This window comes from Dendropsophus ebraccatus, chromosome 2 (assembly GCF_027789765.1).
Source record: "Dendropsophus ebraccatus isolate aDenEbr1 chromosome 2, aDenEbr1.pat, whole genome shotgun sequence".
NCBI classification, from domain to species: Eukaryota; Metazoa; Chordata; class Amphibia; order Anura; family Hylidae; genus Dendropsophus; species Dendropsophus ebraccatus.
The window spans coordinates 40,690,993-40,715,076 of NC_091455.1; the positions used below are offsets into that span (position 1 = coordinate 40,690,993).

The following is a 24,084-nucleotide window of genomic DNA, read 5'->3' on the forward strand; positions in this document are numbered from 1 at the left end:
GGTGATATACCGTGAAAATACTGATTCCGTCCCTGGCGTCGGTTAACCGACCTCAACTTCGCCAGGACGGTATCTGCGTATTTTCACCCGCCCGCCCCAGATCAGGCTCCCCTCCTGGCCGCTCACAGAGCTCCTTGGTCTCTCAGCATCTACTTTATAACAGCATGCAGTGTTGGGGGTCCCGGGCCGCTCTCCCTTGCCTCCATGCTGTCACAGGGGATCAGCTTTGTCCCCCAGCTCCAACAAATCTAACCTGCTGATAGCGCCCTATATAGCTGGGGTCACTGAGGAAGAAAGTATGTGTGATACCTTCCTCCTCTGTGCCAGTCCTGTGCTGTTACTCAGGGTAAACTCCCCAGGAGCACCCTTAGACCCTTAGGAGCACTACCGCATCTTCCAGCCTGGAGGGGGTGGGCCGGATGATGGGGGAGGGGGGGCGGATGACGCGTCAGTGCTCCTAAGGGTGTTTACTAAGTGGAGTTTACCTTAACTAAGAGCGGGACCAGTGTCGAGGATGAAGGTAAGAGACATACCTTCCTCCTAAGGGTCCCGGTACTATAGGGGGCTATCAGCAGGTTACATTGGTCTAACCTGCTAAGAGTTCCCCTTTAAGCAATTACCACTTCTTCAGCACAGCCTAGTATTGTGGAAAGTCCACAATAACTGGTTATGATGAATATAAACAGGAAGCTTAAATTGTACACCATAATTTTTTCAGGCAACTATTATGCAAATATGCTGTGTGAAAAATTTACTTTGTGATGGTTGGGTAATAAAAGGCAATAGGAGGAGAAAGAGGAGGAAATAGACATATTATATATGTATCTCCAGTACAGTGGTAAATTCCTCAGTTGATTAGATTTACTTGAGAAAGTTGTTTTTTTTTTTAATATATATATATATATATATATATATATATATATATATATATTTATTTTTTGTTCTCGGTGGGTAACGTTATGCAAACGTTAGACTGCATAAAGTCCTAATAAAGTAACACAGCTCATACAGGCTGTGTCCAGATCTTGTTCCCTGTCTGACGCATTTCCTTTTGTTTCAGAAAATAAAGGAAGAAATACCTCTCTTTGTGAATCTGGAAATATATCAAGATTGAATCCATGAAGAAGAAAAACTTATCATTTCGCTAACCATCAGCAGTGATAAGGCATCAAGTGGGAAGTTGTACAATTTACATACAGGGGATCGACAAATAAACCAGAATATCCCTAAATTAATACAGTTAAGCTGAACTTCTCCTGACACACCACTATAATTAAAGAAGAGCGAGTATATTTGTTCCAGTATACTATTCTCTCGAGTGTTGGGGTGCTTGCTTAAAACTCGAACAAGTACCATGTGGTACTTGTGTAAGATAGCAAGTTTTCTCTCCGCATGTTTGGTGGCTTAAATCAGTCAATAAACATGCAGGGAAGGGACTGGCACATCCCGCCATGCCACAGCCATGCTGGCTGCTGGTCTAGCAGTGGTTGGCCAGCTGCATCAGGTGACCTGATATTACATACAATATACCAGTAATATACGGTATACTGATAGCCATAGTGGTACAGTATACTGGTACTGGTATATAGCTAGTATATCCACAACTACCCGAAAGGGCTTTTTAGGTCTAGTAATATCTCTGGAGTGCATAGACGTATTTTTATTTATTAGTGATATCTCTGCATGACAGAAAAAAGTATCTGACATACAGTATAGTATACCAGTATTAGATGGTCTACTAATAGTGGTCCAGTATACAGCTAGTACAGCTAATACAGTGGGCAGGGAGTCTTAGATGCATCCATGCATGCTGTTGTTCAGGTTGGGGTCATAAGGCTGTAATCTGAACCCTTAATCCACTAAGCAATAAATGTATAGCATTAAGTTCAACAAACTGTTAGTATGGGAGAAATTTACATTTATGTCCCCATGTATCATCCTTTCTATATCAATATATGAGTTCTTTAGAGATCTCTGGGCTCTTAGTAGTGATATCCAGCAGATGGCGCAATTCTTTATAAAGTCTAGATAATGCTGGGATCATTGCTCATTCTAGCAAATTTACTCCCCTACCCCTGCAATCTTTTCTGCTAATAATCTCAATAAACATACACATTTCTGAAATAAAAATAAATACATTTGTTTATTGCAGCTCAGCAAACACACAGAGGTTGATCAGTGCAGTAGAAGAAATATACAGTATATGTGGCCAATAAATTTCCACTCACATGTGACTGCATAAGAAGCAAGTCTACTATATCGGAAGATTACACTTTTTGTATAGGAAGCCAAATAAAACGCCTGCCATCCCCTAAGATATTTTTTTTTTATAAGTTATTAAATTTTCCTTATATTTATTTCTTTTCTTTGTGGGTTTTTTTTATTTCTTTTTTAAACTTTTGAAAATTTCAAAAAACAGAACTCTACTTTGGTCATCACCAATAGTCCAAGTCCAGTTATATCACACAGACACAGAAGTCGTGACGTGCGGCAGATACTGGAGACAGGAGCCTATATAATGAGGCTCTTGTAGAATGTTGTACTTGGAATTGGAATTCTTCTTTCAGTTAAAATGGCTTATTCATAAATCAAGTCAATAAATACGAGTGCATCTAAAACAATCACGCCTGTTTATTCTTTCTTGCCATCATCCCGCACCAATGGTATGAGCTGAAGTTCTTTGGAGATTCGTTCTCCGATTTCTTTACTGCTTGCTGCAATTACTCTACAGGACATCAGATCGAAAGGTCCTCCTGCAAGAAAAGGAGAAAAAATCTCCATTAAATCTTTACTAAAAGGGGTATCCAGGCTTTCTTCCAGAAACAGCACCACTCTTATCCCCAGTTTGGAGGTGGGTTTTGCAGCTCAGTTCCAGGGGTGGTGCTGTTTTTGCAAGAAAGTTTCTGTGTTTTTTTAAAAACATGAATAATCCATTTAATTATGTTATCATCTGATTTGATTGACTGCAAATGCCGCTGATTTTGAGCAAGTGACCCAGAAGCAGATGGCTCAGATCACTGTGTACTGGCCGTGCCAAGATACTGCAGCTAAGCTCCTGCCGCAGCCAAACATCTGATTGGCAGAGGTTTTAGGTGTCCGCACCCTGACAATCAGATATTCAGACCCATCAATATGTGTGACTGAAGAATCCCTTAAAGCAGCCAAATATTTGAAACAATTGGACACTCATTTAGTAGACGTTAAGTAGATGTTAAGGCTCTATTACACTAACCTATTATTGGTCATTGAGGGTGATAATGGTTAAGTGTAGTAGTGTTAAAAATGTTAAAACTGCCAGATCAGTGCAGCTCCGGTCTGCTGCACGTCACCTTATGCTATAGGAGCGGCGGCAGCAGACCGCCACTCACTTCAATGGGCCACCCGGACGATCTAAGGGTTGTTCAGGTGCCCCCTCCCGCTCCTCCCAGCTCGCTGTCTGTACAAGTAATAACACAAGCAACCGAGCGGGTAACAAGTGGAAAGTGAGCGCTGAGCTGACAGGTTGGTGCTCGCTTTCCCCGGAATATCAGGCCGTGTAATTTGGCTTTTACTCTGGCTGTAAACATTTTTTGTACTGTATCTGTAAAACAAAATAGTTATCACTTTTTAACAAGAGTCGTCTAATTATCACCCTAAATCTTTCCTTAATGTGGACTAAGCACATGTACAAACCTTTTGCATCGAGGACAACCCCTCCAGCCTCTGTAACAATGACTGATGCAGCAGCCATATCCCAGCAATGGATTCCCATTTCATAATAGGCATCGGCCCCTCCTGTAGCCACCAAGCACATATTTACAGCTGCCGTGCCCACTGCTCTGATCCTGGAGGGTGCAAACAGATGATTACAACCTTAAATACTAATGGAACCGCAGATCCATTTGTAAATAAATTATAAAATAATAATAATGTAATAATATTAATTAATAATTATTAAATAATAATTTAATCATTAAATTTTTGTCCATGATGGGAGGCCATATTAAGTTAGGCTGCCTTCATATGTCTGTGATATACAGTTTGTATTCTGGATGTATATTAGGGACTGAACATTTCACCTCTTATGGGACCCCCTGCATCATAATTCATTTGCAGTGAGCTCCGAACCAGCTAAGGCTCTACACTACTGAACTGGCATATATATATTTTTTTATAAATGTGCAGAATGATTATTAAAATACTTATTTGCGTGTTGTTTAACTCCACACCAATTCAATAGTGTTAGAGACATGGGCCGCACATGTGTCTTTTGCCTTCCATAGCAATACAATAACTGGTTGTTTGTGGACATCAAATTGACTGCAGAAAAATTCATGGTGTGAAAAACAACGGTTGCATATAACAAGTAGTTTTCTTGTGTATTTGAACACAAAATACACAAGGAACTATGGGGGAAATTTATGAAAGGATGTACATATACACCAGGTGTAAACTGCCCAGAGCAACCAATCACAGTTCCTCTTTTATTTTACCTGAGCTGAAAGCTGAGCTGTGATTGGTTGCTGTGGGCAGTTTACACCAGGTGTATATTTACACCCTTTCATAAATCTCCCCCTGTGAGTATAAAATATGCTGTCTAAACACAACCTTAAAAAAGAACAAATGGTATCAGAAAGTGATATATATTTGTAAATGACTTCTATTTAAAAATCTCAATTCTTCCATTACTTATCAGCTGCTGTATGTCCTGTATACTTATCAGATGCTGTATGTTGACAAATATATGTATTTATAAAAAAAAAAAATGTCTTTAATAAATTGTGTGTATTATTTGTAGCCTGACACAGTGCTCTGTCCGAGGCAGGAACTATGCAAAGCCGGAAAGGTGAAAATGTCTTCTATGGGGATTTGCTACTACGTTGGACAGTTCCTGTCATGGATAGAGGTGGCAGCAGAGAGCAATTGGTCAGACTGGAAAGAAAACACCATCTCCTGCAGCACATACAGCAGCTGATAAGTACTGGAAGAGTTCCCCTTTAATTACGAACAGCCTCATCTCAGTAGTCTTCCATATGAGTATGAAAAAGTGACCATTACCCATGAATTGGAATACACAGCAGCCTCTCCATGTTAGACAGAATAGTTTTAATAACCTCAGGGTTACGATTTGATCCCAGTTCTGTAATAATCATGGATTTTGTGATATCTAGAAAGTTCAAAACACAGATAAACACAAAAATTAATTCTCTTTCTTGCCAATCGCCCAATATTACTTGCATAAAGTATAAAAAAAAGGTTTTCAACAAAGGATTGGTGGATCCAGCGCAACCAAAGAGTTCAAAAGAAAACACTGTTAAAACATTAAACTTTAATCCATGTTGCGATTAAAACTTGGATCCATGTTGGAGTGAAGTGGTGACTAGACGACGCGTTTTGCGCATATACAACAGTTCAAGACAAGACGACAGAATGTTAGGGTCCGTTTACACAGAAAGATTATCTGACAGATTATCTGCCAAAGATTTGAAGCCAAAACCAGGAATGGATTTGAAAAGAGGAGAAATCTCAGGCTTTCCTTTATGACCTGATCTCTGTTTATTGTCCATTCCTGGCTTTGGCTTCAAATCTTTGGCAGATAATCTGTCAGATAATCTTTCTGTGTAAATGGACCCTTATACAGCGCTATATTCAGTAGAAACTGCCAGGGAATGAATACAGCAGGTGCTGCAGATTTCCTCTCTAATTTAGTAATAAGGATCTGACTAGAGATGAGCGAAGCAGATTTGTTTTGCTTTGTACAAAGCAAAAGTGATCTGCACTCATATCCCTCAGGCTGCCGATTCTGTGCAGTATACCGCCAGGAAAATGCCTGAAAAACATGGATACAGTATGGCCATTGGCTGATTAAAGCAAAGAGCTGCAAGAACAATCTAACAATGGCTGTATAATCATTTAGATGGCACAGAACATAATACGGCCTTTAAACTGCACACACCTTTTAACCCTTTAAGGACATGGCCCATTTTCGTTTTTACGTTTTCGGTTTTTCCTCCTTGTGTTTAAAAGGTCATAGCACTTGCATTTTTCCACCTAGAAACCCACATGACCCCTTATTTTTTGCGTCACTAATTGTACTTTGCAATGACAGGCTGAATTTTTGCATAAAGTACACTGCGAAACCAGAAAAAAATTCAAAGTGTGGTGAAATTGAAAAAAAAAACGCATTTCTTTTATTTGGGGGAAATGTGTTTTTTACGCCATTCGCCCTGGGGTAAAACTGACTTGTTATGCATGTTCCTCAAGTCGTTACGATTAAAACGATATATAACATGTATAACTTATATTGTATCTGATGGCCTGTAAAAAATTCAAACCGTTGTTAACCAATATACGTTCCTTAAAATCGCTCCATTCCCAGGCTTATAGCGCTTTTATCCTTTGGTCTATGGGGCTGTGCGAGGTGTCATTTTTTGCGCCATGATGTGATCTTTCTATCGGTACCTTGATTGCCCATATACGACTTTTTGATCGCTTTATATTACATTTTTTCTGGATTTGATGCGACCAAAAATGCGCAATTTTGCACTTTGGGATTTTTTTGCACTGACGCCGTTTACCGTACGAGATCAGGAATGTGATTAATTAATAGTTCGGGCGATTACGCACGCGGCGATAGCAAACATGTTTATTTATTTATTTGTTTACTTTTATTTAAAACCTGGGAAAAGGGGGGTGATTCAGACTTTTATTAGGGGAGGGGGCTTTTTACTATTAACAACACTTTTTTTTTTTTTTTTTACACATATACTAGAAGCCCCCCTGGGGGACTTCTAGTATATACACTTGGATCTCTCATTGAGATCTCTGCAGCATAGATATGCTGCAGAGATCCATGAGATCGGCACTCGTTTGCTTTCGGCTGCTGCAGCCGAAAACAAACGAGTGCCGAGCCGAGGACGGCGCCATCTTGGACGCGTCCCCGGCCGGCATCAGTAACGGAGATCGCTCCTCCGGGACAAGGTCCCGGAGGAGCGATCTCCCCCACTAGACACCAGGGAAACGTTGCCTCCGGTAATCGGAGGCAGCTGTCAACTTTGACAGCTGCCTCCGATTAGCTAATAGCAGCGGTCCCGGGCTACTCGCGGCACCCGGGATCGCGGCACTTCAAAGCGGGGCCGCCGCGCGGCCCCGCTTTGAAGTGCAAGTGAGGACATATGACGTAGGGGTACGTCATATGTCCTTAAGAGGTTAACACCAACTTTACTTAAAATCTAAGGCCCCCTTCAAACATCCGTTTGAGCTTTTACGGTCAGGAATTACTGATCAAAAAGTCTTTTTAGGAGGCTTCAGGAAACCATCAGTATTACCTGACCTTAAAAACGATAAAAAAGAGCCAGCAGAAGTGCTCTCCTCTGGCTTCTTCCCCCCACTTCCTGCACTCTGAGTGTGCGAGTGATGTCACTCATACGCTGCAGAGCTGGGAGTGAGGAGAGGAGCAGTCTCTTTTGGCCAAAGGTATGATGCTGCCTCTGGCCAGTAAAGTGTTTGACAGGGCAGGGAGCAAATGGCTCCTCAGCCTGTCAAACGCAACTCCACATTTAACTGTATGTTCTCTTGATTAGAAGCACATACAGTTAAAAGAACAAGCGCAGCACCCAGTGGTGCTAGATGCTGGCCTGGGCTGGCTAGCAGCGCATCAGTAATTCCAGACAGTTTCTGGATGTGTATCCGGAGCTGTCCAGAATTCTGGATGCCCCAATAGGTTTCTATGGGGCATTCGTGCTGGAATTTTAACTAAAAATAGGACCTGCTCAATATTTTATGGTCTTATTTTTTTTCAGAAAAAATCCTGAAAGGTGTCCATACTTAATACAAGTCAGGAATTTTATCCAGATTCATGGGGCCTAAAAAGAGGCAGACAAAGCAACTAAAGTGGTACTCCTAGTTGGTTGTAAACTGCGTACACACAATAACACAGCTAGTACCTACAGAAGGTCAAATGTTTATGTTCAATATACCTGCTTTATCCATTATTCAGCAAACAAAAAAACACTGTGGTATGACTACCGATGCTCATCTAGGAAACATTTTGTGGACAAAATGCAACACAATATTACATATGCAACAGAAAATGTTAGAGCTAAGCTCCAAGCTCTTTTGCAGAGACCAGGGCCAATGTCAAGCTGAGTGTACTGAAGATTAATTCTTACCTTTCTGCCCTGAGACTTGCAATTTCTGACCATTACAGTATGCCCCATGTCCCCTTCTACCCGTGTACATCTTGTCTTCTACGCAGCTGTATACAACCCCAAATTCAACCTAGAAGAAGGAATCACACAATCAGGTCTTTTTGTGTCGGGAGGAACAAGTCATATAGAAAGCCATGTAACAAAATGTCTGTGTGGAGAATATGAATCCTCCTTACAGAGTCAAAGATTTATCCAGTAAATATGTAAATAAAAAAGTAGGAATACCCCCTTTAAGTGGCAAAGTTTTAGCTAAGTGCAGTCACCTCTAGCCGAAACTTACTGAAGACTTCTTATACACCTCTCATTCAATGCAGTAACAGATGAGATCCGCGGCTTGTGACAGGCAATGTATCGTCACTCCCTTCATAGTGCACACAAGATGGATTACCTTCCTCTACACCACAAATTAAAGGCTTTGGGGGAGATTTATCAAACATGGTGTAAAGTAGAATTGTCTAAGTTGCCCCTAGCAACCAATCAGATTTTTCAAAGAGTCTGTGAGGAAAGAAAGGTGGAATCTGATTGGTTGCTAGGGGCAACTGAGCCAGTTTTACTTTACACCATGTTTGATAATTCTCCCTCTTTATATGTAATGTGAGCTATTTTTAAATATGGGAGTCAGTGCTTAACCCCTTAAGGACAGAGCCTGAAATGGCCTTAATGACAGAGACAAATTTTATGAATATGACCAGTGTCACTTTAGTCATTAATAACTTCGGGATGCTTTTACCTATCCGGCTGATTCTGAGATTGTTTTCTCGTGACATATTGTACTTTACATTTCTGGTAAATTGGAGTCGATACTCATAACAAATCTTTATGAAAAAAACCCAAATAAGGTGAAAAAATGTGAAAAAATGCATTTTTCCAACTTTGAAACTTCTTTGCGTATACAGAAAGTGGTTATACCACATAAATTATATATTAAATAGCATTAGCAACATGTCTACTTTATGTTGGCGGCATTTATTAAACTATCTTTCATTTTTTTTAGACGATAGGAAGCTTAAAACATTAGCAGCAAATTTCCAAATTTTCAGTAAAATTTCAAAATCAGATATTTTTAGGGACCTGTTCAGGTTTAAAGTGTATTTGAGGGGCCTGTATGTTAGAAAGCCCCACAAAGCACCCCATTTCAGAAACTGCACCCCCCAAACTCTGCAAAAGCACATCCAGAAAGTGTTTAAACCCTTTAGGGGAGTCACAGAAATAAAAGCCAAGTGTGTAAGGAATTTGAAAATTTTAATTTTCTGTGCAGAGATTTTATTGTAATCCAATATTTTTCATAATTATAAACCTATTACCAGAGAAATGCACCCCAATAATTATTGCCCCGTTTCTGCAGTTTATAGAAATACCCCATATGTGGCCCTATTGCGCTATTTGACGCAACCACAAGCCTCAGATATAAGGGAGCGCCTAGTGAATTTCAACGCCTCCGTTATATTTGGTCATTTTTGACTGTACCACTTCAGGTTGGCAGAGGCTCTGGGGTGTCAAAACCTAAAAAACACCCCTAAAGGGACACCATTTAGAAAACTACACCCCTCAAGGAATGTAACAAGGGGTGCGGTGAGCATCTGGACCCCACAGGTGCTTCACAGATTTTCCGAACAATATGGCGTGAAAAAAGAAAAATTTATTTTTTACACTAAAACGTTGTTCTAGCCTTCAATTTTTCATTTTCTTAAAGGGATAAGAGGCAAAAAAAGACAAAAAATGTGTAGCGCAGTTTCTCCCGAGTACAGAAATACCCCACATGTGGCGATAGAGTGCCAAGGGGGCGCAGGACGAGCCTCCAAAGGGAAGGAGCGCCAATTGGCTTTTGGAAGCTGAATTTCACTGAAAAGGATTTCAAGGGCCATGTCGCATTTACAGAGCCCTCGTGCTGCCAAAACACTGGAAACCCCCCACAAGTGATTCCATTCTGGAAACTACACCCCTCAAGGAATCTAACAAGGGGTGCAGTGAGCATATGGACCCCACTGGTGACGGGCACAAATGTGGAACAATGTGACGTGAAAGGGAAAAATTTCATTTTTTCACTTTCATGGCACAAATGTGCCCGTCATCAAGGGGTCCATATCCTCACTGCACCCCTTGTTAGATTCCTTGAGGGGTGCAGTTTCCAGAATGGGGTCACTTGTGGGGGGTTTCCAGTGTTTTGGCAGCAGGAGGGCTCTGTAAATGTGACATGGCGTTCATCATCCATTCTAGCCAAATCCAACCTCCAAAATCCAAATGGCGCTCCTTCCCTTCGGAGGCTTGCCCTGCGCCCACATGGCGCTTTATGTCCACATGTGGGGTATTTACGGACTCGGGGGAAATTGCTCTACACATATTGTGTGTTTTTTTCTCTTTTAACCCCTTGTGAAAATGATAAATTCAAGGCTAAACCAACATTATAGTGTAAAAAATGTAATATTTCATTTTCACGCCACATTGTTCCACATTTGTGCCCGTCACCAGTGGGGTCAATATGCTCACTACACCCCTTGTTACATTCCCTGAGGGGTGTAGTTTCCATAATGGGGTCACTTGTGGGGGGTTTCAACTGTCTTGGCAACACAGAGGCCTTTTGAATGCAACATGGCCCCTCAAAATCCATTCCATCCAAATCCAGCCTTCAAAAACGAAATGGTGCTCGTTTCCTTTGGAGGCTTGCCCTGCACCCGCATGGCGCTTTATGTCCACATGTGGGGTATTTACGGACTCGGGGGAAATTGCGCTACACATTTAGTTTTTTTTCTCCTCTTTTAACCCCTTGTGAAAATGATATATTCAAGGCTAAACCAACATTATAGTGTAAAAAATGTAATACTTCATTTTCACGCCACATTGTTCCACATTTGTGTCCGTCACCCGTGGGGTCCATATGCTCACTACACCCCTTGTTACATTCCTTGAGGGGTGCAGTTTCCATAATGGGGTCACTTGTGGGGGGTTTCAACTGTCTTGGCAACACAGGGGCCTTTTGAATGCAACATGGCCCCTCGAAATCCATTCCATCCAAATCCAGCCTTCAAAAACCAAATGGCGCTTCTTCCCTTCGGAGGCTTACCCTGCACCCGCATGGCGCTTTATGTCCACATGTGGGGTATTTCCAAACTCAGGGGAAATTGCTCTACACATTAAATGTTTTTTTTATCTTTTAACCCCTTGTGAAAATGAAAAAACATGACAAGATTAATGATTTAGAGTAAAAATTTTACAAAAATTACACTAAATGTTGGTCTAGCCTTGATTTTTTTCCATTTCCACAAGGGGTTAAAAAAGAAAATGAACACAAAACGTGTAGGGTAATTTCCCCTGAGTACGAAAATACCCCACATGTGGACATAATGTGCCATATGGGCACAGGGCAAGTCACCAAAGGGACAGAGCGCCATTTAGAGGCTGGAATGGAGGATGGAGGCCATGTCGCAATTACAAAGCTCCTGTGCTGCCAGGACAGTAGAAACCCCCGACAAGTGACCCCATTCTGGAAACTACACCCCATAAGGAATCCAACAAGGGGTGCAGTGAGCATATGGACCCCACTGGTGACGGGCACTTACGTAGAACATGTGCCGAGAAAATAAAAAATACAATTTTTTTCATTTTCACGTCCCAAATGTGGCCGTCACCAGGGGGCCATATCCCCGCTGCCCCCCTTCTTAGATTCCTTATGGGGTGTAGTTTCCAGAATGGGGTCACTTGTGGGGGGTTTCTACTGTCCTGGCCGCACAGAGGCTTTGTAATTGCATCATGGCATCCTCTAATGGGAATGGCGGCCATACCTATTTAGCTGGGGAAAAGGGACAATTCTAATTTATTTTGGGGGTATTAGGCCAATTATTAGTTTATAAGGTTGAAAATGACAGGTGTCCATCAAATTCAACCTGTGTTGATCCAGAGGAAGGCAAAAAAAAAACCCTCGTAAGGCAGACGACAGTAGCCTCATCACAGGGGAAAAATTCCTTCCCGACTCCATAATGGCGATCAGAATAATCCCTGGATCAACGTGACCCCTGAAATAGGAATAAGGGACAGAATTTAGATAATGTAGAACCCCAATGACGTGTGGTGCACCTTGAAGCGATCCAGTATGCAGAGGCCGGGGTGATCAGGACAGGCGTCACACTGGAAAATGTTGTCCTTCCTGATCCCCCTGTTACACCACACTCTGCACTTCTTCTGGGGTCTCCCTTTCTCCAGTGTGGGGGACGTCACCTGGAAAATGTTGCCCTGGTGCGATACGGGGTCCTTCATATCCAGAAGCGCTGGGTCCGCTCCATGGCTGCTAAATATTAGGGCGCTATTACTACTTCTGATATGTTCGGATCGTGCCGCAAACTACAGGGCAGCGAGAGACCAGAGGAGGGGGGTGCTGGTATAAAAGTTATCCCCGTACAGATGGTGACCTTTATCCAGCAGTGGGAAGATCAGTTCCCGGACGATCTTCCCACTAACTCCGAGGATGGGGGGGCATCTGGGGGCTGGATTCGGGTGTCCCTTCCTACATACACTCTAAGGGTACGTGCACACTGCGGAATCGCGACAGATAACCCTTCGTGCATTCCACAGCTGGCACCCACCGGCGGACTGATGCAGGCGCGCGTCTCCACACGTGTCATAGACTCCATTCTATGCACGGGCGGATTCCGCTCTCCGTCCAACGTGTTCATTCTTTGGATGGACGATGGAATCCGCCCGTGCATAGAATGGATTCTATGACACGGGTGGAGACACATGCCTGCATCAGTCCGCCGGCGGGTGCCAGCTGTGGAATGCACGAAGGGTTATCCTTCGCCATTCCGCAGTGTGCACGTACCCGAAATCTGTAAGTGTACCCTAAGGTACGCTCACAGAGTTTGTAGAATTTCACTCCATACCGTCATCTCTTATTGGGACGGTACTGGCGGAAAAGATGTGTCTGGGGGGCAGCGTACGCTACACTACCCCCAGACACGTCACTGGAGGATGAGGATGATGAGGATGAATGGAGGAACGAAGGACCCCCCATTCATCCTCACTGGCTGTTTCGGTGTCGGAGGTAATAATAACGTATCCCTCTGACGCCGAAAACACCCAGGGGGCCATCTTTATACGGGGATTGGTATATGGGGTATGTAGTGGTGTAGTGTCAAACTTTATTCAATGTAGTGTGGTGTAATGTAGTGTTTTTTACGTGTTTTTTTACAGTAAGTATAAAAAAAAAACCTACGCCAACAAAGGAGTTGCTGATAAATGCCGCACTTATGTGCGGCACTTATAAGCAGACCGTGGCAGTAGAATATAGAAAAAAAACACCCTACGCCAAAAAGGAGGAGTTGCTGATTAGCAGCGCACTTTCGTGCGATGCTGATCAACACTCAGCGGCGATAGGGTGCGGAAAATAGAAAAAAAAAATTTTGAAAAAAAAAAATAAAAAATTCTGAACATCCCTGTAGCTGCTGATAAGTGTATTACACATATCAGCCGCTAGAGGGCAGCAGAGCGCAAAATACGGAAAGAGCCGACGCTGGAGCCGAAAATAGCCGAGAGAAGCCGAACGTGACGTCACGGAAGAAGCCGAAGACCCGAACGAAGACGAGGATGCCGCGAACCCGGAAGACGCCGATCAGGAGCCCGGGACAGGTGAGTAATGTACAAATACCTGCTCTGGACCCCTCGGCTGCCTAGCTGAGGGGTCCAGGGCAGGTATTTACTATATTGTGGGACTCTGATCGCCGTGCCACCGGCCCGATCGCCGTGAATGGCCGGCCGGTACCGGCCGGCCGTTCACGGCGATCGGGCCGGTGGCACGGCGATCACCATTACTTTTTACAGTAATGGCGGTCGGTGCCGTCCTCGGACAGCACCGACCGCCATTTTTTTCCGGGTCATCGGGTCGCCGATGACCCGGAAAGGTTCCGATCGCCGCTATTGGCTGATCTGAATTGATCAGCCTATAGCGGCGATCGTAAGCACGGGGGGTGTTAACCACCCCCCGTGCCGTGAAGCTAAGATGGCCTGCTATGATTTATAGCAGGCCATCTTCCCCGACCGCTGTGTGTGAACACGCAGCGATCGGGGAAACATCGGGCGTAAATTTACGCCCTGATGCGCCAAGTACCAGGGCGCGAGGGCGTAAGTTTACGCCCGATGTCGTTAAGGGGTTAAAAACATAATGACAGATAGTGTTGGCTAACATTGAGACTTGTTTATATTAATGGAGTTTCTGTCACAAATTCTGCAGTTTTTGTGTTTCTAAGAAAAAAACACTGCCTCTTTGCAGTCCGTTTAATGTATCCAATTTATGAGGAAAAATGGATGCAATTGTGTGCCATCCGTTTAGATCCATTTTTTTCATTGACTTCCATCTAGGCATGGTCCGAACCTGCTGAGGTTCGGGTTCGTACGAACCCGAACCCTCTGCAATGATTCCCGCTGTCTGCCCGCTCCGTGGAGAGGGTGGATACAGCGGGAGGACCGCCTGGAAAACTGGGATACAGCCATAGCCATAGCCACAGAGCGGCCAGACAGCGGAAATCTGATGCCGGGCGTTTGGGTTCATACGAACCCGAACCTCGGCAGGTTCGGACCATCCTTACTTCCATCATTAAGAAAAAAACAAAAACTGATCAAAATACATGCGTAATTGACCATGTTTTTCAATCCTCAAAGAAGAAGAGATGCAAGGGCACTCACCAATTTCATGCTGTAATCTTTACTTGAGTGTAACTTCAAAACATGATAAAAGGCAGGCAGTGGAGAGGACGCCAAGCACCCTCAGCAGCTGATGGTGCTTGGCGTCCTCCCCGCTGCCTGCCTTTTATCATGTTTTGAAGTTACACTCAAATAAAGATTACAGCATGAAATTGGTGAGTGCCCTTGCATCTCTTCTTCTTTGAGGATTGTCCACACGCTCTACTGTAACTCGCATAGTGAGCACCACCTAAAGCTGTGAGATTAAGTTATAAGCAATACTCCTATCTTCTTACGTATGAACCAAGCTGCATGGAGGTGGTAGTGCCGGTACCTGTTTCTTCTATAGACATTTGACCATGTTTTTCTGTATGTTAAAAGTAACCATTTAAGAATGGATCTGTTAAACGGACTGCAAAAACACAGTGCAAACCCAGCCTAAGTACTTTTTTATTTTTACCCCAACAAGGGATCTCTTTAAAGGGGTATTTTAATCTTAACTGGTTAGAAAACAGAAAAATAAGTGTATGTTATTATTCCATCTAGCAACTCTCTGGGCACCTGCTAAAAAAGAAAAGTTCATATTTCGGAACTCTCATCCACTCTGCTGCTACTGTAAACACTTTGCAATTTGTGCAATTTTGCAAATCCGCTGTGTGTGACCCTATCCTTATACGGATGTTAAAAAGACCAAGTCAACCTACCTGCTTATTCACTGCAAAACCGATCGATACAGCCACAAAGGGAAACCTTGTTGAACAAGAAAAAGAACATAGTTTTTATAATACACAATAATGAAGTCAGTGTAATAAAAAAAAAACACTTGGTAGCTAGAGATGAGCAAACCGGGTTCGGGTTCGAGTCCATCTGAACCCGAACGTTCGGCGTTTGATTAGCTGGGGCTGCTGAACTTGGATAAAGCTCTAAGGTTGTCTGGAAAACATGGATACAGCCAATGACTATATCCATGTTTTCCACATAGCCTTAGGGCTTTATCCAAGTTCAGCAGCCACCGCTAATCAAATGCCGAAATTCGGGTTCGGATGGACTCGAGCATGCTCGAGGTTTGCTCATCTCTATTGTTAGCATATAGAAGTAACAACCAACAACAGATAGTTTTATAAGTTTTGTTATCCCCCAAAATAAACTATTATCAAGACTGTTATAACTGTTATTGCCGACATAATGAATGTTATGTAGCCATTAGGACGTATTGTGTGAGCTAAGGAGCCAAAGCAGCATCCCACTTCAAAAATAATTTGAACCCTGGCCGTTAAACCCCCTTGATGCTGCTGTCAATAGCAACCAGATCATCTAGAGAGTTAGATGCCAATGGCCAAATGTGCGTAGGGTACTGACTGCCCCCCCCCACTAAATACAGTCGAAAAAAACTCATTGGTTGTAATGAAAACCAGACACCTTCTGAAGATATTTGTTACTGCCGTGACTCCATACCTATAGTCACAGGCAGAGTATAATAGGAGAACACCAAAATAACAATGTACAGCAATGCATGACTATTGCAGTGTACTGTACAAACAACTCCATGTTCCTACCCCTGGGGGGGACTAAAAGTTTAATAAAAAAAAAAAATAAAAAAAAAAAAAGAAGAAGAAAAAGAGGAGTTTTCATAAAAGCTTATTTTAAAAAAATATATGTATATTTTAAAAATTCCCCATATTAAAAATTCTAAACCCCACTTATTTTGATCCATGCTTGTATTCCTCACGCTGCCTGCTCCGTGCAGAGGGAGGATATCGCCCGGGAACGCCTGGAAAATGTCTAAAAATTTTCCAGGTGGTTTTTACTTGGAAAAAGGGTAAAGGGGGATGATTCTAACTTTTACTATTAGAGAGTTTTTTTTTATTCAACAAAACTTTGTTGATGCTTATTTTTACACACATTATAAATCCCCAGAGGAGACTATTATAAGGAATCCTTTGATTCCTTATACTGATCATAGCTTTCTCGTAAGAAAGCTATGATCAGTATTATCTGGGATCGGCTGAAAGAGGCTGCAGGAGAAGCATCTATCAGACGATTGTACTACAAAGCTAAGATGTGTGAGGATTGCTGCCTACAGATGAAGAGAAGATCGGGCACCAGGGGTTCCCCACTGCACCACCAGCTGACCCATTTAAAGCCCCTTAGAGCCCGTTTTCAGACCTAAAAATGTGATTTAAGGGGTTAAGTCATGTCGGCGCGGCCTGATTGCCGTGCTGGCATGAATTAAGCCCTAAAGCAGCAGCCCTCTGCTACATGTAATAACAGAGGGCCGCCTGGTATAACGGGAGGTTGGCTCCCAATCTCCCATTATACCGACAGTACAGCACCGAGACAGTAATGTCTCTGTGCGGCTAAGGGTTAAAAGGCAATGTCTATGACTAAACATCATTGCTGATTTGTTTTATCAGCTATATAGGGCACAGGTCTCCTGAGTATCATTCTGTTACGATGCTCCACATCCTCAGCTTCCATAAGTGGAATTTCTTGCGCATACTGACTGTGTGGGCAGACCATCACTTTGCAGCATCGTGTGATGGCAGCTATAAAGCTCTAACCAGCAAGAGAACAATTTCCAGCAGATTCTCCACACACTGCTACTAAGTCCCCTCCCCCTGCTGTTATATGGAGAGAAATCTGTCGGGTCACAATAGACTATAAGTTACCTGTGAACAAAATTAGTTGTGCCATCAATGGGATCGATAATCCACGTTGGGTTATCTGTTAAAGTGCTTCCCTGCCCTGCCGCCACAGATTCCTCACCAATAAAACTGGAAAAGACAAATAAAAGGGTTTAATCACTTGTCATGTGTTACAAATTGAGGGTAAAAGATTCAAACCAATTTCTACAAATACAACTTATACCACGATAATCTACAGAAGATTTACAAGATATATACACCAACGACAAAAAGGACCCTTATAATACATGGCCATAAGCATATATCAAAAAAGCCGGAAGAAGTGTCAGGTGACGCGAAAACGGTCGTTCGCTGCGTGGACGCCGTACTGTTCCTCACTCTCTCCCCCATGAACTCATAGACTTCTAGCTGCAATAAAGATTGCATCTGCAGGCGATAAGGTGAGTGCGTCTTACTCTTTCTACACATTATATTCATATTGTCTACTTAAAGACGCACCCCGTGGCATGCCTTAATTTATATTGCTATGGCTGTCCTGGGATCTAGCTCCTAGCTCACAGCACTTTTGCTTACATTGCTAGTGTGGTGCCGGTCTTTTCATCTACAATACATACTGACATGGATTAGCTGGTGAGGCCTTAGCAGATAAAGTCACTAAGAATTGCCTGGCCTGATCTGACCCGATCGTTCGGTATTTGATTAGCTGGGGCTGCTGAAGTTGGATAAAGCTCTAAGGTTGTCTGGAAAACATGGATACAGCCAATGACTATATCCATGTTTTCCACATAGCCTTAGGGCTTTATCCAACTTCAGCAGCCACCGCTAACCAAATGCCGAACGATCGGGTTCGGATGGACTCGAGCATGCTCCAGGTTCGCTCATCTCTAGTTATAACATATTGCAAGAGTCTATCAAACAGCAGACAGACCATAGGGGATAAATAATCACTGTCCTTTTCTATAGCCTTGCCTGTGAGATGGATATTTCTCTTTGATCGTTGAAATAATCATCTCTTCAACTTTCTGGTCTGTAGCCGTCACCAGATCAGCCGGGGAGCTCTTCACCATCACAGAGACTTCTTCTTTCAGTGCTGCACATATCACCTGTCAGTCAATTTAAGATGTCTGAACATTAGCTTACATAGAAGAACTACCATACGGCCACAATTCTCTCAGATCCATCAATCAGTCCAGTTGGCTGATCTAGGCGCACAACTGAGTTCTGTCTGTAAAACATAGTCCACGTCCTGGCTGCATTTCATGGACTGAACACATCCCTGTAATTGGGATTCACAGCATCACTGACAGAGCAGAAACCTTGTTCAGTCTGTAAAATGTCACCAGCACGCTGACTGTGTATGTATTCAGCCTTATTGAACATTCACACATACCATGTTTGGTATGGATATGAGACTAGATATAGTCTGTTCATTTTTTAAATCTGCCAAACTATACCAAAAAACACTAAATGAGCATGACTTCCTTAATTCAAAAATACTCCTTTATTAATAAAAATGAAAATGTCATACATAAAAAATGAGGGAAAAGGTGATGACAGTACAAAAAATCCAGGGGATACAAAAACAAATATGGGTCAAAAGACTATTTGTGTAGATGTAGTGCATATACAGATGGCGCAAATTAGTTAATAATACAAACAACAAAATCCCAATAAGTCTATCATTCTAGGTGCATCAGTGCATATATAGCTCATTCTCTAGACACGAATGGGATCTGTAAACGTAACACACATAAATTTGCCACCGGCCCGAAAGAAATTACTGTAAGATATATTATAATGCAGATTATCCAGTCTTACCCATATTGCTGTTCCCCTGGCACACCCCGACGCGCGTTTTCGCAGATGACCCTTGATAAAGTGGTCATCTGCGAAACGCGCGTCGGGGTGTGCCAGGGGAACAGCAATATGGGTAAGACTGGATAATCTGCATTATAATATATCTTACAGTAATTTCTTTCGGGCCGGTGGCAAATTTATGTGTGTTACGTTTACAGATCCCATTCGTGTCTAGAGAATGAGCTATATATGCACTGATGCACTTAGAATGATAGACTTATTGGGATTTTGTCGTTTGTATTATTAACTAATTTGCGCCATCTGTATATGCACTACATCTACACAAATAGTCTTTTGACCCATATTTGTTTTTGTATCCCCTGGATTTTTTGTACTGTCATCACCTTTTCCCTCATTTTTTATGTATGACATTTTCATTTTTATTAATAAAGGAGTATTTTTGAATTAAGGAAGTCATGCTCATTTAGTGTTTTTTGGTATAGTTTGGCAGCTTATTGAGTTTTCCTTGTAATATTGGTATTGATTGATATGCAGGATACATTGTTTTGCACATGCGACTTATTTAGTATTTCCCTGCAAATTGGAATTATTTTTGTATTAATAATTTTTTAAATCTGGCAGCCGGCAGGGGCAGGGGGAAATTTGATAATAAGTACGAACTTACCTCTTGCCGTGCCCTTGGCAGTAGTCAGGACCAGCCTCAGCACCCCCGCCGGAAGGCATGACAACTCGGGGAGAATGCCTGTCACAGCTGTTGGACTGGTTGTGACGTGTGCGGCGCCGGAGATCTAGGAGCCAGCGGGGGTCCCAAGCCCAGTATGGCCGCTCACCGTGGGCACAGGGAGAGGTAAGTTCATTCTCATTATCTGTGTCACATGATCAGTTGGGCTCCAAATGATTTCACTGAACAAGAGCGGGGACCACTCGGTCTCTTTTGATATGTCAAAAGTGTGTATGAACCCTTAAACAGAAAGGCATCACGTACTTCCAGAATGCAGATACGGAAGCACTAAGATTCTTTTTTGTAAAAATTACACGTAACTTTTACTGGAATTATAGTCTTAGGCTATGGGGGGGAGGGACTCCGGCAAAAGATACGCCGAAAACCTACTCCACCTTTTAGGTGGCGTAGGTTTTCTGCCGTGCGCACCGACGCAGTATGCCTCTACATGAATCTCCGTAGCGCCGGAGATGCGGGGACATTTTTAAGTCCGGCGTAAAAAACGTCGGACTTAATAAATGTCCCCCATAGCCTCAGAACCCAAATAAAGTACTATAATAGCACATTATTTAATACATACAGCTCCCGCTTGTCTTGCAATTTGGACAGCAAACTCCATACATTCTTTCCACTGATCTGCCATTTCAACCTGGATGAAAAAAAAAAAAGAGAAAATCGAAAATACAATTGCTGTACTGATTTAATGCACTGCTACTAACAGGTAACAAAGACCATTAACCCTGTTATGGAAAAAGAAATTACAGCTACTCCAGTCCAAAAACATCCAAGTTTAACCCCTACACATAAGCCATAAGTCAATATATGTTCCTACTGCCCAAGCCCTATGCTGTAGGAATGTATATAAGTTCCTGACATAAAAGGGTTTTAATATATTCAGGACCACTTTAGCGTGACAGGCAGCCTCGATCACACTGTTGCCTGCCATTAACTCCTTAAACGCCACTGTTTATGGCGATTGCAGTATTCAAGGTTGTCAGGAGTGGTACCTGTCACTGACCGATCGGAACCCCCGCAGTCATCCCCCGATCAGTTTCCCTGACAGATGGAGGGATGATACTTACCTCCGTCCTGTCGGATCAGTGATCTACACGAGCAGAGCAATAATAACACTAATCAGTATAAGCAACCTAATGGTTACTTGTAATAGTCCTTAAGGGGGGGGCTTAAAAAGTGTGTAAAAAAAAATAAAAACCACAAAGCCCCTCCCCCTATAAAAGTGGAACTCACCCACCTACCCATTATAAAAATTATATATATATATATATATATATATATATGCATGCTGATATGTCTAATCTATTAAAATATAACATTATTATTATTCCCACACAGTGAACAGTATCTAAGAAAAGAGGAAATACTAGGATTGCTGATCTTTTCATTATATAACAGATTTATTTTTTTTTTTATAAAAAGCAAACAAAAACTCCCATTTACACCAATATGGTGCCAGTAAAAACTATAAATCATGGCACAAATTAAAAGTATAGGCCCTGAAACTGACCAAAGTAGACAATAATATATGTGGTCTAACGAAGTGAATGGACACGGCTGTATACCTTTCTGGTAATTATGTCGGAGGGACAGGGGGCTTTCACTCTCAAGAGGTGGAACTTACATCTCTAAGATATGTATGGCACATCCAATATCCAGATGGGAATAACCCTTTACTGGCTTAGTAGTACTTGCAATGGGATTTATGATACCAGTAGGCCATATGACTGCTGAGGCTTGTGAACACCTTTTTTTTTTCTCCGGTAGAATGCAGATATGCAAGTAACCTATCCCTGACTAGCTGGAATTTGTTCTTGTCTCCTATATAGCACCAAACTATTCCACGTTGCTGCAGAGTGTACGTCACTCTAACATCAGTCCCTGTCCCCCTAGGAAGTACAGTCACTATATATCTGGCAGGAGCAGTCTGCTGTAAAAGACAACCCAGCTCCCTGTATTGGGCCACCAAATGTATAAGTGCAGGCGGCAAGGTCCAGTCTACAGGTTCAATTTAGTTTTTTTTGCTAATAAGTTGTTTCAGTAAAGTTATATTACTGTGTAATATAACTATATTAAAATAAAAGTAGTTTTTTTCCCATATATTCTTCAGTAGACTGGCAGCAGTAAGGGGCGAATGGGGCCACTCTGCTGCCACTGACCTTGTGGCCACTTGTGTCGGGAACTGCAGGGCAATCTAAGGGCCACTTTACATAGACCAATTATGGCCAATGAGTGTTGCTAGCAGCATTTTAGGGGTACTCTGGGCGGGGGTCATTTTTAGGGTATGGCTGGGGAAGGGGTGGAAATAGAGGCTGCCGGTCACTTACCTCCCCGGTTCCAGCGCCGGGTCCCGGATTGCCTCGCCCCATTCTCCCGTCCGGTCGCCGCTTCCTGGTCTGAGCTGCGGCTTGAGAAACGACGTCTCAAGGCAGCTCAACTATTCAGCAACCGAGGTGGGACTCCGCTACGACCGCTGAATGGCTGAGCTGCCTTAAGATGTCACGTCTCAAGCCGCAGCTCAGACCAGGAAGCGGCGACCGGACAGGAGAACGGGGCGGAGCGATCGGGGATCTGGCGCTGAAACCAGGGAGGTAAGTGACCGGCGGCCTCTATTTCCAACCCTTCCCCGACCATACCCTAAAAATAACCCCCGTCCGGAGTACCCCTTTAATTCAGATGATAATCAGGCCATGTAAAAGTGTCAACGATCAGCCGGGAATACGTCCGCTTGCTGGTCAATCGCATCTTTTCAGCAGACCAATAAATCATGCCTTACCGGCCGCACATCTTCCTGTGTAAACAGGCCGGAGCTCACACTTGACCCCTATCCTGGTTGGAGAACTGATGGGGACACTATGGGGTTCAGCGTGGCCCCCTCTGACCCCACAGGATTCCTTGGGCCATATAGTACAGAGCCTTGCCCCGGGCACTGGATCCTATAGTGCAGGGCCAGCAGCCCAGTTCTGCCCAGTAAGGACCCTTAATGGCAGTGTCTTCATGCCAGTGACCACTGCTACAAGTCCCAGCTCCACTGACCTCTATTACAGCGCGAATCTCACCAGAACCAATGCAAATCAATGTAACCCAAGCACACAGGGCTCCGGTATGGTTCCACTATTACACCATAATCTCAGACCCGGAATATAACCCCGAATGTATAAAACGTATTAAACTATGCAGATACCGACCGGTGATTAAGCGACCGTTATCAGCTCCGTCCCCGGCACAGCCTCAGCCCGGTAGCACAAAGTACAGCAGCGACACGGCCGGCTTCCTGCTTTACTGCGCATGCGCTTACATGTGCGCGCATTCTGCCGTCTCCAGCGCGCGCGGCGCCTTACTGACCTATATACACATACACTGAGGGGTCGGCCGATCCCGCCGCCCCGCTGATTCTTACCGAATGTGTTTGCCTAGGCGGCGGGGCAGACCGTATCCGGGAGGAGTTAAAAGAGGTTTAGAAAAACAATGTATAGGTGACAGCGTGTGGACGATGCCCAGGAATCATGCGGTGGGCAATGGCTGCACGATTATGCTTGTGAAATCACAATTTTAGCAGCCGTGTAATTCCTATTGACAGTAATGCATACCTCCCAAGTGTCCCTCTTTTGGAGGGACAGTCCCTACTTTTGACCCATGTCCCTCTTTGCCCCTTACATGACCCTCCTTTTGACCTAGGAATTAGATTGGGATTAAAGAAGTCCAGCGAAAATTTTTATTAAAGTGTTGTATTGCCCCCCAAAAGTAATACAAATTACCAATATACACTTATTACGGGAAATGCACATAAAGGGGGAGATTTATCAAACATGGTGTGAAGTGAAACTGGCTCAGTTGCCCCTAGCAACCAATCAGATTCCACTTTCCCTTCCTCACAGACTAAATGAAAAGTGGAATCTGATTGGTTGCTAGGGGCAACTGAGCCAGTTTCAGTTTACACCATGTTTGATAAATATCCCGCATAGTGCTTTTTTCCCTGCACTTACTACTGCATCAAGGCCTCACTTCCTGGATAACATGGTGATGT

At 43.2% G+C, this 24,084-nt stretch overlaps 2 protein-coding genes across 4 annotated transcripts in view; one reads left to right on the plus strand and one right to left on the minus strand.

The window, feature by feature from the left end:
* LOC138783128 (E3 ubiquitin-protein ligase RNF31-like) overlaps positions 1–2,603 on the plus strand; it is a 28,778-nt gene extending 26,175 nt beyond the window's left edge. For both annotated transcript variants that reach the window (XM_069957410.1, XM_069957411.1), the window contains one exon: positions 1,061–2,603. In XM_069957410.1, coding sequence (XP_069813511.1) covers positions 1,061–1,114 — 54 coding nt within the window. In that variant the 3' untranslated portion in view covers positions 1,115–2,603. The remainder of the gene's footprint in view (positions 1–1,060) is intronic.
* Positions 2,116–23,352, minus strand: IMPA1 (inositol monophosphatase 1). Of its 2 annotated transcripts, none has more exons than XM_069957414.1 (9): positions 23,246–23,352; positions 20,623–20,691; positions 18,473–18,606; positions 17,528–17,632; positions 15,563–15,608; positions 8,151–8,259; positions 5,038–5,146; positions 3,673–3,824; positions 2,116–2,753 (listed from the first exon to the last, which is right to left on the minus strand). In XM_069957414.1, exons 2-9 carry the CDS (start codon positions 20,683–20,685, stop codon positions 2,632–2,634), a joined length of 840 nt encoding a protein of 279 aa, XP_069813515.1. In that variant the 5' UTR covers positions 20,686–20,691; positions 23,246–23,352; the 3' UTR covers positions 2,116–2,631. The 2 variants fall into 2 exon arrangements, with proteins under 2 accessions (XP_069813515.1, XP_069813516.1); XM_069957415.1 differs by lacking the exon at positions 23,246–23,352 and adding an exon at positions 23,094–23,172.
* Positions 23,353–24,084: the final 732 nt, after the last annotated feature.

What these genes read in the sequence shown, in the direction of transcription:
- IMPA1 (XM_069957414.1), bottom strand. Translation starts at nt 20,685, where the DNA reads ATGGCAGATCAGTGGAAAGAATGTATGGAGTTTGCTGTCCAAATTGCA. An exon ending in GAGAAATATCCATCTCACAG is followed by an intron (nt 17,633 to 18,472) that starts GCAAGGCTATAG and finishes TGTCTTTTCCAG; the next exon opens with TTTTATTGGTGAGGAATCTG. An exon ending in GCAAGTCTCAGGGCAGAAAG is followed by an intron (nt 5,147 to 8,150) that starts GTAAGAATTAAT and finishes TGAACTTTCTAG; the next exon opens with ATATCACAAAATCCATGATT.